This window comes from Corticium candelabrum, chromosome 3 (genome assembly GCF_963422355.1).
Source record: "Corticium candelabrum chromosome 3, ooCorCand1.1, whole genome shotgun sequence".
Lineage (NCBI taxonomy): Eukaryota > Metazoa > Porifera > Homoscleromorpha > Homosclerophorida > Plakinidae > Corticium > Corticium candelabrum.
The window spans coordinates 4,526,440-4,538,012 of record NC_085087.1 but is presented as its reverse complement, the minus strand read 5'-3'; the positions used below and the strand labels follow the sequence as shown (position 1 = coordinate 4,538,012).

Here is an 11,573-nt window from a genome sequence, read left to right as displayed (position 1 = left end):
TGCTAAGTTCACACAGGTAAAGAGAGACACACAGACACACAGATACACAACTACAAAACTGACAGACACACCAGATAGACAGAAGCATACACAAACAGACACAGACACAGAGTCAGACACAGACACACAAACAGACACAGACACAGAGTCAGACACAGACACACAAACACACACACACACACCTAAAATCCAAAATCCTAAATGTCAGGAGCTGCCTCTCAGAGGTCACGCCCCCAGCTGTTAAGCTGGGCCCTGTGCGCTACTCAGGGAACTCTGGGCCTGCGCTAGCAAACTCCTGGAGCCGAGCCAGGCACTCGCAGGAGCACCGACTTGTGAAGCCAACCGTGGTGTGAGCACCCAAAGTCTCACCAGGACCCCAGTGGCTGATGTCACGTCACAGCCAATGGCCGCTTAGGACCCCAGTCAATGACCAGGTACTCATTTATACTCCCGAGTCGAGAGAAGCAAATGTGTGTTAGTTTCTTGCTTAAGGAAATTATGCCATAGCTCGCCATCACTGTGACTTGAACTTGCGACCCTTCAAGGTCCCGGATGTAAACACTCCATAAAATTGACTCTCTAACCAACTGAGCTATCACACACACACCACACACACACACACACACACACACACACACACACACACACACACACACACACACACAAACACACACACACACACACACACACACACACACAACACACACACACACACACACACACACACACACACACACACACACACACACACACACACACACATGCATACAAGGTAACGTAGATAAAAATTTGCAATTCATTGGTATTGTCGGTATGTCACTGCTGTAGAAAATTAAAAGAGACCAAACTTCAAAATCATTTAATATGTATTTGCAATCTTTGCTTAAAGCCTAGATGGACTATGCATCTAATAATTACCAGCATATTAAATCAATTACCATAGCGATAGCCTAACAGATTTGTTTATTTCACCCTTCACAAATAGGAGAAAGATCTTTCTGCTTCTGAAGACATGAAAGCATGTGTGCCTTGCCTACCTACAGCATCTTACCAGTCACGTACCCGTAGAGTTAGGGGAACGTAAATCACTCTAAGCAATTTAAATAATATAAGTATAGTTTCACTATACAGAATTACATACTGCTGTGAACCATCAAACAGATGGTGACCATCACATTAAGCTTATACAATTCAGTTGAATGTTTCACTTGAATTGAAAACTTACTGAAGCGTGGTGTTTCTACTTGACACAATAACCCGCTCACAATGTTTGGGGAGGCTGAAGCCTCCCCCAGCCTCCCAATCCTACGCCAGTGCATGTATTATGTTTCCAATAAATATACCTTTGCTATAATATACATATATTCATTTTATTGATCGCCATCAAGTTTTCTAACTTTGAGAATAATCGCTTTGAAAACAACTAGCAAAAGTGCTATTACTTTTCAACAGACTTTTGAAAACTTGATGCAACAGTTATCAGTGTGCTTGTGGAAACACAATGTGAATATATATATATATATATATATATATATATATATATATATATATATATATATATATATGTATTATAACATACAGGCTTGGTCACACCCTAGTCACGTGACCTGACTGCATTGCTATCCATAACGTTTCACGTGTCCGGTAATGACTAGCATTACATCTCAGTAGTAGCTATAATGTAGGTACACATCACTATGTTTGTATTATGCAGAGACGTAAATAGACACTACAGTAATAGATTGCAATTGCATGTGAACCTCCACTGTACCCTAGTGCTGCTGTACTTTATTCAGAATCACAGTAACATATCCTTAATTAATTATTGCAGTAGTATACGTACCATGGTTCACCGGATTCTTTCAGGATGATGTCCAGTAAGTAGATAAGCCCTACATACTAGCACTCATTCACTCTCGATTGAAAGAAGAGACTTAAAAAGATTCCTCATGCTCCTGTTGCAGAAGAAGCGGACAGAAGCGTGTTGCCGTCACATTACAACATACGGGCGAATGAGGCTTCAGCCCACTAACGCACGCAAGCATTATACGGGTGTGTGGATCGGGGACGTGTGAGAACGGCGGACTGCTATCAACCCGCCGCTACCGGCTTTCGTAGGATCGTGATCGAAACCACCTCACGATGTGGATCGGATGGATCGCGATCCAGTTGTCAGTGTGGACAGGTCTTAATTACCTTCAAAGTGCAAAGCGGCCGAGGGTTTGCACTTCTAGTGCTTCTTCATTACTACAGAATCCTAACTAACACAGCAGATTAATGCATCAACAAAATGCATCATACACGCCCAGGTAGGCACGTACAGCGATTGTAGACTTAATTAATCAAGTGTGCATTCTATAATTGCTCTAGACCCGTACACACTACTCAAGGTTTAGGCTTTCTTCCGTTAACCATTACATTAGCAAAATCTGGATGCTCTTCTGTGGCACTGCTCACACTTGTTTCAAACCCATGATCTTTTAGGATGGTGATGCATTTCTCGATTTTGCCACCAGCTGGTTGAACTTCAGCAGAAACTTGCTGGATTTTTATCCAGTCTTCTTCATACAAGCCATTGAGAAGATCCACTTCGCTACCTTCAACATCAATTTTGAGGAAGTCGATTTTGCTGATTTGTTCTTCTTTGATAATGTCACCTAGGCAACGAACTTTGCACCTCATCGTCTCATAGTTGTTGAATACGTCCGGACTAACGAAGGCCTTCAGTAGATCTTGTTTTTCATTCCACAGTGACGTTGACATAGTACTTACTTCTGGGTAGAAACGGAAGTCGACTTCTCGATCTTGCGGACTTCCATCGGTTGGAAACTCTGCCAGACCAATGTTGTAGCCTCGAACTCGACCGGAAACGTTATGTTTCTTCATGTTGCGTTCCAGCATATTGAATGTGTGCGGGATCGGCTCAAATTGATAGATGGTGGCATTGGGGCTTCGTAGAAAGACCCACAGCGAGAAGAGACCGATGTTGGCCCCACAGTCAAGCACCGTTTTAGTGGAGTCGTCCAGCTGCAAGAATCCTTTTCCTAGGTAGGCCTCCTCCGTAAATATTTCTTGGTATATCCACAACAAATCCTCGCTCTCCATTCCTTGGCCTTTTGGATGTTGATAGACGATCATACCATTGGGAAGTTGTGATTCATGGACTTCCATGACAGACTGTATGTAGTCTTCAGCTAGTGTGACTTGATTGGGCAATGCGAGTGATAAATGATTAGCAGCTCTAACACAACATGAAAGGCATTCCTGGGAGGAGCAAACAATAATCAATTATCGCTTGCAAATTAGCCTAGAATCTATGCTAAATGGCTGACACCAGCAAGTGCGGGCGTTAGCTGCACTGTGAGGACCTAATGTCTAATTTGGCTTTACAGTAGAATAGTAATAAATGACATCCTTCCATTAAAATTAGAAAATAAATATATGTATTGATTGAAACCAAGATGTATATTATGAACAATCACATCTTTGCATGATTTCTCGTGCTGTGGTTTCTCTTCTTTAGCTAGGTTAATTTAATTAAGGTTACTGCGTAGGATGCATGTCAATGTCTCTAACATCTCTTGAAGTTGAAGAGCGTCTCAACCAACAGAAGGACGTCGACATCACGGTGTAGGGAAAAGATGTCAATTAAAGTTTCTGTTTCTTTCGTCCATTTAAGCCCGGTGTAGCGTGCTGAGATTGTCACCGTGCCGAGATTGTATTTTACAGTCTGCGCATGCTCAGCAACTACTTGCGCGTAAGTCTACATCCGGCGTGCTGAGATTGTTCACACATCTAGGTATCATTATATTGAGGTTTTTTGTTTCTTGGGTAGACAATAGTTGTGTACACTCGTTAGAGCAGTCCATGGATGATCTGAAGCAAACTATAATTGCAGCTAGGGAAGCCAGACTTTGTCGCTACAGAGGGAGATGCCAGAATCTGGTAACTTATCTCCTGACACAAAGCCTTCCACCAGGCATAGCAAAAAAATGAAATCAGAAACATCAAGAACCTGGCCAAGACTCACCAGTGGGATGTCAAAAGTAAGAGAGATTTATTCGTACAAATGTGCATGTATAATTGTTATGTCTAATTATATTTCCAATTGTATAAAATTGTATGTAATTGATATATGAAATTTTAGAATAAAATTATATATCTAGACTCATATATATATATATCTAGACTCATACATATTATGTAGTACATAATTATTTTTTACAACTGAATTATTTACTTCAACCCAGTGGTTTTACATTGTTGTAACATATTAAAATAGTTAATTAATATATAACTAACAATAATAATTTTTTATTTCTTATACAATGTTTGTAGAATTTTATTATTTAGTGTGTTGGCAGTGTAGCAACTAATGGATTTTTGTACTATTGTCTCCTAACCAAATACTTGTAATCATTTGACTGATGCTATGTCATATGCTATCACTATTTTGACTACATTGTGTGGTGCAATGTTTTAATATCTAATTTGTTTCAACAACACAACATTTCCATTCCATGTACACAATCGAATCAACCTCTATTGGTCTCCAGCAAGTTATAAACGTTTGACAGTATTTCATGTTTCCATTATAGAAAAGGAATTAATTTACGTTGGGGTTAAGAAAGACATGAGAAAGAAAGTTATTTATCAGCTAGATGAAATAACAGAAATTCATCATCAATACCACTCTAACCCCATGGGTGGACACAGTGGAAACAACAACACACTTGCTAAAGTCTCCAAGTTCTACAAATGGAATGGCATGAAGGAAGATGTCATTGAATATGTAAATAGATATTGTATAAAATAGGATTATTTGTAAACTATAATGATTTGACATGTCATTCTACAGTGTGAATCTTGTGATCGCTGTCAGAGGTATGACAAACTAAAGACACAGGCTCCAGAGTTGAAGCCTATTAGGGTAAAGGCACCTCTAGAACTGGCTGGGATGGATCTTATTGGTATGTACCAGCTTTGTAGTTTTTACATAAACTGTTAGCTGTGTTGTATCGTCTGAATTTTAGTTAAGACCATGTTATTGTTGCTATCCCTTCTAGGACCACTACCAACAACTGATGCTGGGTTTAGGTACATTCTTACCTTTACAGACTACTACACAAAATTTGTGGATTTCTACTCATTGATGGACAAGACTGCTAATGGTGTGGTACAGAGAATTAGAACTTTCGTATGCAGGTACAAGTTCAATTTATCTTCAATGCCAACAATCAGCCGCAGGCACTTGTGAAACTGGTAACATTGTTTTGTATTTTACAGATGGGGTGCCCCCAAAAGACTTCTTTCTGATCAGGGGAGAGAGTTTGTTTCACAAGTAAGAATGGAATGTCGATTCTGTTTTTCACACTAATTAATTTTAATTACCAAATTAATATACATTAGAAATATTTATGAAATGCTGTTTCTTTAATTACATTTTTAGATCATGGCAAGCTATGCAGGCTATCTTATGCATGCTCATTGTTTTGGGCATAGCATATGGATTGATGAAAGACTTGGTATTGGGTAGAAGGAATGTTATACAGAATTCTTTCACCTCATAACTACATTTTCTTGTCCATTAAGTTTGTCGTGTATGATATAAAATATTTTGCATGTATTTTCAGGTCAGCACAGAGTTTTGCAGGAGGTTTAACATCAAGCGGTCGGTGACAAGTGCATACCATCCCCAGAGTAATGGCCTTGATGAACGCGCCAATCAGACCTTGAAAGTGCGACTTGCCAAGCTTGTCAATGAGCACCAAAATGATTGGGACAACTTCCTTGATGATGTTGCCTTTTCCATGCGTGCTCAAAAACAGGCCTCTACAAAGTACAGTCCATTCTTCCTTATGTTTGGTCGGCATCCAAGAACTCCGATAGAAGTAAATACTTTCAGTGTTGTTCCTTATTTAGTCTTAAACCACTTTGTTAGCTATAATTATTTTGTAGATGGAAGAAGAGGAAACTTTGGAGGAGACTGCTAACATTAAGGAGGAAGCTATCTTTGAAAGTGATGCAGACATGGACAGAATGGTGGCAAACAGAGATACTTTGATGACACGTGTTGACCAACAGGCAAAGAAGCGTTGTACTACTATTATGTCTTATGATCTTAATAGTTTCTGTTAATATTGCTAGGTTCAGCAAAATGTTTTAGAAGCCCAAGCCAAACAACAGGAACAATTTGCTAAACGGAAATCAAAAGGGGTCAAAGTTTTTCAGTTTTCCATTGGTGACCTTGTTCTTCGAAAAGTTATGAAGAATGTGGGACGGAAGGGTGGAAAGTTAGATGCTCTGTAGACTGGCCCTTATAGGTATGTAGATGTATTCAAATCCCAGTCATAACTGTAATTATGTGTATATTTTTGAATGCTTATGATAATATTAATTGTAGTTAGTGTTGTATTATACCTCTATCTTTACAGAATTGTTGATATTGATGATCATCAGAGGATAGCTTTAGAGTACCCTGAGACTGGGCAACTCTTAAAGGTGAAGGTGCCATATGAACAGGTCCGCCCACACAAATCTAGCCACCTTCACGAACCACAAACAGTGGATTCTTCTGCAACTTTTTCTTTGGACGATGCAATTGCCCTTCAAGCTAAGGGTGTTCCTCAAAATGAGGGTTCAGAGCAGAAGAAAAAAAGAGCACAGAGCAACTACACAAACTGCAGATGTCATTGTGGTGTCACAAACTGAAGCAAAGAAGAGAAAGATTGGACACATGGCCATCAGCAAGTATGCACTCCTGAAGAAAGAAGTTTCCTCTCTTATCAATAGTGTGAAGTCTGAAGGAACCTGGTTGGCTGATGAACATATCGACCATGCCCAAGCAATGCTTGCAAAGCAGTTCAAGGAGATAGGGGGTTGCCAATCTGTGTGTGTTTTTGAAGCAGACGGATGTCAGTTTGTTGGAACACCAGACCGAAACTTCATTCAGATCATGAACATAGCAGGTAATCACTGGATTACTGTCAGTAATATTGGCTGTGACAAAGACGCAGTGGTCATTCACGATTCACTGTATGGAAACATCGATGCTTCAGTGAAGGAGAAATTTGTAAAGCAAATGGCATACATGATAGCCCCAACATCTAAAGAAATGGCTTTGGAGTGGGCTGATATTCAGAAGCAAGTGGGAGGCTCAGACTGTGGACTGTTCACTATTGCTGTAGCAACTAGTTTGTGTTGCGGTGTGCTGCCTCAAGAATGTTTTTGGGACCAGACTCGCATGCGCAAACACCTTTGTGACTGCTTTGATAAAGGAGTAATGTTTGAGTTTCCCAAGACATCACAAAGGATGTCGTCACAAAGAGAGGATTCAAATTGTCTGCCATTGCAAACAGCCATGTTTTGGGAACCAGTTGATGGTACAATGTGACAAGTGTCATGAACAGTTCCATTGTGAAAGTGAAACAGTTCATCAAGTTGTTGGAAAAAATGATCCTTTCGTCTGCCAAACTGTGTAATTTTATTTTGATTCTAGTGGTAATAGTGTTAGAAGATTATATTTTAGTGAAGATGGGGTGGCACTGTGCTTTGGGGTAGTTTAGTGATTTGATTGTGTCTAACTGTCTATAACAGAAAAATTGAGGTGATTCATTATATATTTCCAAATGGTCATTAATCTCTTCTGGTGTGCACAGCAACTCCAGCAATTATTATTATACCTTACTGTAAAAAATTATATATACACATATACACTAATTCATAACATTATTTATAATATATATATATATATATATATATATATATATATATATATATATATATATATATATATATATATATATATATATATATATATATGTCTATGTGTGTGTATTTATTTTTTAAATTGTAATAGTTTTATTGCAGTTTTAAATTCTTAACTATTTAATTAAAAACGAATTGCATATAATTAAATTCTTAGTGATATTAACAGTTTTCTGTTTATGTCGCAAAGTATGAACTGCATTAAATATATATTGCAAATCGAACAGAATTAGTGTTTAAAGTAAATCTTGCACTAATAGTATCTATTTAACTATAGATTTCTCAATAGAACGCTAAATTTGTTTTACGCATGCGCACAAGTCAGAACAATTTCAGCACGTTTGTATTGCGTGCTGAAAATGTCAGTTCTATTATGCGCATGCGCAAAGAATATCGGCACGGTGACAATCTCAGCACGCGACACCGGTTCACAGTACGACGCTGGCACGAGCGTCGTGCGAGCGTCCTGGACGCTGACAATGAGCGAGCGTCAGTGGACTGTGAACATGTCAGCGTCCGCGACGCTCGCACGACGCTAGGCGAGCGTCCACGACGTTAGGCGAGCGTCCACGACGCTGGAATAGAGAAAAGTTCTAATCGAGCGTCCTAGCCGGAAGTCGCCCAGCGTCCAATTGACATCACGTGCTCCGTTTCAACCAATCGAAAGTCAGTCACTGGCGGTATCCGGGATATTCTATTCGTTCGGCATCGATCATTGATTTGTCGATGGAAGTTTGAAATTTATTTTTGTGTAGTCTGGTCATTTCAAAAAAATTGGGCAGCTCTTGGGACTGTCTCTACTACAAGGGGGTTCTGGTGTTCAATGTTTGGCCCCATGCATCTACAATTACATAGCTGGTGTAGACTTACATGACCTTCAGCCAGCCATTCACCACATTCCTGACAGTGATGTTAGAGAACTGGCATTCAGAGTAAGTTGCAGCTTATATGCATATCTACTACAATATGCCTTCAAATGTGACATACATGAATTTTTGTGGTTATAGATTGACAAAGCCAGTGGGGAAGAACTATCGGGGCTCATGAGTGACCCCAGCATAGGTGTACAACTAGTAGATGCTGGTACACCAAGCCAATCACTCACATTAATGATGCCACTAAAAAAGAAGCAGTAAAGACACTGGCTTTACATCACTGTATACTGTCAGTTAAAACAGAACTAGACAAATTGTGTGAAGGAATGACAGTGGGAGGAATACGAGATTGCATTCAAAAGCATCCTCAGGCATTCCGGAAATGTTTCATAGCAGGAGAATTAGAGCCTCTTACTGCAGGTAGCCCAATCACTGTTAGTACTTGTTATAGAAATTGTGATAATTTATTTTGTAATAGATACGGTTCGAGACTTGTTCAAAACGAAGGTGTTTTCGGAAAAAGGATGCAATGAGTGGCAGAAAGAAAAAGCTGCATATACGCACTTTTTATCATTGCTGGATGCGTGTGAAGGCACTCTAGTTTGAAAATGAATTCACTTCAAGTTGACTAACTCTGGCTATCCTTATTTATAGATGTGCAAGTTGAAATATCTTTGGGTGATGTACTTGCAGTTTTACGGGTTCGGACAAGATACCACTATTAGGGTTCCCAAATAAAGCAGTAATGCAATTTACTCAAATTGGGATCTACCCAACAGCCTCAACATGTTCCATAACACTAACTCTCCCAACCATTCATGAAGACTTCAGTGCATTTGCCAGTCATTTCATTGAAGCTGTTAGAGGACACAATGGCTTTGGAAAAGTGTAAACTTGTTAATATTGTCACTGTTTGACAGTTAGGTGCATGTGTATAACATTTGTTTGATTGTTGCTGTTAAGCACTTTCACTTCCTATCTATAGATATAGATGGTGCATGCTAAGTTGACAGTTGATTTTATACATAGATATTAAAGTTGTTATATTAAACATGCATATGCCTGTGTTCTGATTTACATATCAGAAGTCACTAGGTAGAACATACCCATACGTGTGTTTTCCTGGTAGCATTTCCCTGTATAAGCCTGCATGCTGTCAACATCATGCAGAGTCATTCTCTTTGTCAATGTCATCACTTGAGTGCACGATCTCGAACAAGAAGAATCTGCAGATAACTCCCGTTCTAGTAACATATATGCAGCAGTAATGACCTTTACTGGAGTCTGAGCTATTTCTGTTGTAGGTCACTGCAATCATGCAGCTATCTAGATGCGCGCCCTACGCCCCTTTCTCATGAGGAAATTGGGACAATCCTCATGAGAATTATGGCTCATGAGCCGAAGTTCATGCGTACGAGATCATGAGATCTGACCTTTTCTCATGAGCCTCGACCCTGAATTTTCTCATGAGCCTCCTGATCTTGCCTCATGAAGCTCTTGATCTTTTCTCATGAGCCTCATGAGATCATGCTCGAGAGACGACCGCTCGCTGTCCAGACAATGTAGGTTATTTACGCATACGTGCTAAGGGAAATAGGCGGTGTCGCTGTGCAGATGAGTGTATGGAGTGAAGTCGTCGCTGTTTTCTCGGTAATTTACTTTTAACAGTTATATTTATTCATCAACTATAGTGGTACTCTACCTAGTAAGGTTACTCTTTGATCTATCTACGCTTGTGCTTGTGCTTGTTTCTAAACACTTTGTTCACAGCTCACCAAAGCTCATGGAAAGCGGACTCTCCCGGATAGAAGAATCGAACCAGCGCTAACACAACGGAGAAAGTAACACACACACACACACACACACACACACACACACACACACACACACACACACACACACACACACACACACACACACACACACACACACACACACACACACACACACACACACACACACACACACACACACACACACACACACACACACACACACACACACACACACACACACACACACACACACACACACACACACACACACACACACACACACACACACACACACACACACACACACACACACACACACACACACACACACACACACACACACACACACACACACACACACACACACACACACACACACACACACACACACACACACACACACACACACACACACACACACACACACACACACACACACACACACACACACACACGTCTAGGCTTTAATTAAGTTAAGGAACGTAATTTGCAGTGGTAACATGTTGAATCCTCTCAGAAGATACGATTGCTCTTTCACCTGTGTCTTTTTAGAAAGCAAACATCATTGAGACTGGAAGATGTCACATAGAGTTCCAGATGATTTGAAAGGTTTGTTTGATGCCAGCATCTCTGTTGAGATAGATGTTCTCACATTCACAAGATTGGTTGTATAGGAAATGGTCAATATTCTTCATTGAAGTATGACACACAATGTAGGAGAAACAATTATACAAGTTTACAAGAGACGATGATGCATATGCTGAAATATTGTACATATTTCTGTCTGTTGGAACCTAGCTGGAAGGATGAGAAGTTTGAACATGAACTAACAGCATCAGTTGTTCATCCACTAAGAAATGTTGGTCCTTATGTTCTTGTTGAAGCAGCTATGCAAGACGATGTGGTCACAAACTGGCCATGACCTGTAGTTAGCGCAAAGGCTAGAATATCTTGAGCTACTTTATGTAATTAGATTACTTTGCAAGTGTGCATCAATACTTAATTGTAAGGGGAGACATGTAATTGTTGAAACTCTCAATGATATCGAAGTAGATCTGTAATCATAGAGACCACACTGCATGTGAACTTAATTGATACAAATATAACTAGAATGGAAAGTGTGTGTATCAATCTATAGTCAACTATATAACATAGC

The 11,573-nt window shown here is 39.8% G+C and overlaps 2 protein-coding genes and 1 long non-coding RNA gene across 4 annotated transcripts; 2 read left to right on the top strand and 1 right to left on the bottom strand.

Annotated features, from left to right (window-relative positions):
• Window positions 1-2,218: 2,218 nt before the first annotated feature.
• Window positions 2,219-3,217, bottom strand: LOC134177145 (uncharacterized). The gene has a single exon (XM_062643882.1). It carries the CDS (start codon window positions 3,169-3,171, stop codon window positions 2,386-2,388), a length of 786 nt encoding a protein of 261 aa, XP_062499866.1. The 5' UTR covers window positions 3,172-3,217; the 3' UTR covers window positions 2,219-2,385.
• A 2,934-nt stretch (window positions 3,218-6,151) lies between these two features.
• On the top strand, window positions 6,152-7,629 carry LOC134176782 (uncharacterized). The gene is made up of 2 exons (XM_062643441.1): window positions 6,152-6,323; window positions 6,435-7,629. The coding sequence occupies exon 2, from the start codon at window positions 6,515-6,517 to the stop codon at window positions 7,391-7,393; it is 879 nt and encodes a 292-aa protein (XP_062499425.1). The 5' UTR covers window positions 6,152-6,323; window positions 6,435-6,514; the 3' UTR covers window positions 7,394-7,629.
• A 2,621-nt stretch (window positions 7,630-10,250) lies between these two features.
• LOC134177030 (uncharacterized) lies at window positions 10,251-11,200 on the top strand. Of its 2 annotated transcripts, none has more exons than XR_009969424.1 (4): window positions 10,251-10,352; window positions 10,413-10,483; window positions 10,970-11,026; window positions 11,092-11,200. It is a non-coding gene; the product is annotated as an uncharacterized LOC134177030 (long non-coding RNA). The 2 variants fall into 2 exon arrangements; XR_009969425.1 differs by having other exon boundaries at window positions 10,312-10,347.
• Window positions 11,201-11,573: the final 373 nt, after the last annotated feature.

Excerpts from the sequence above, each read along its gene's own strand:
- LOC134177145 (XM_062643882.1), bottom strand. The coding sequence starts at position 3,171 with ATGGAAGTCCATGAATCACAACTTCCCAATGGTATGATCGTCTATCAA.
- LOC134176782 (XM_062643441.1), top strand. The coding sequence starts at position 6,515 with ATGAACAGGTCCGCCCACACAAATCTAGCCACCTTCACGAACCACAAA.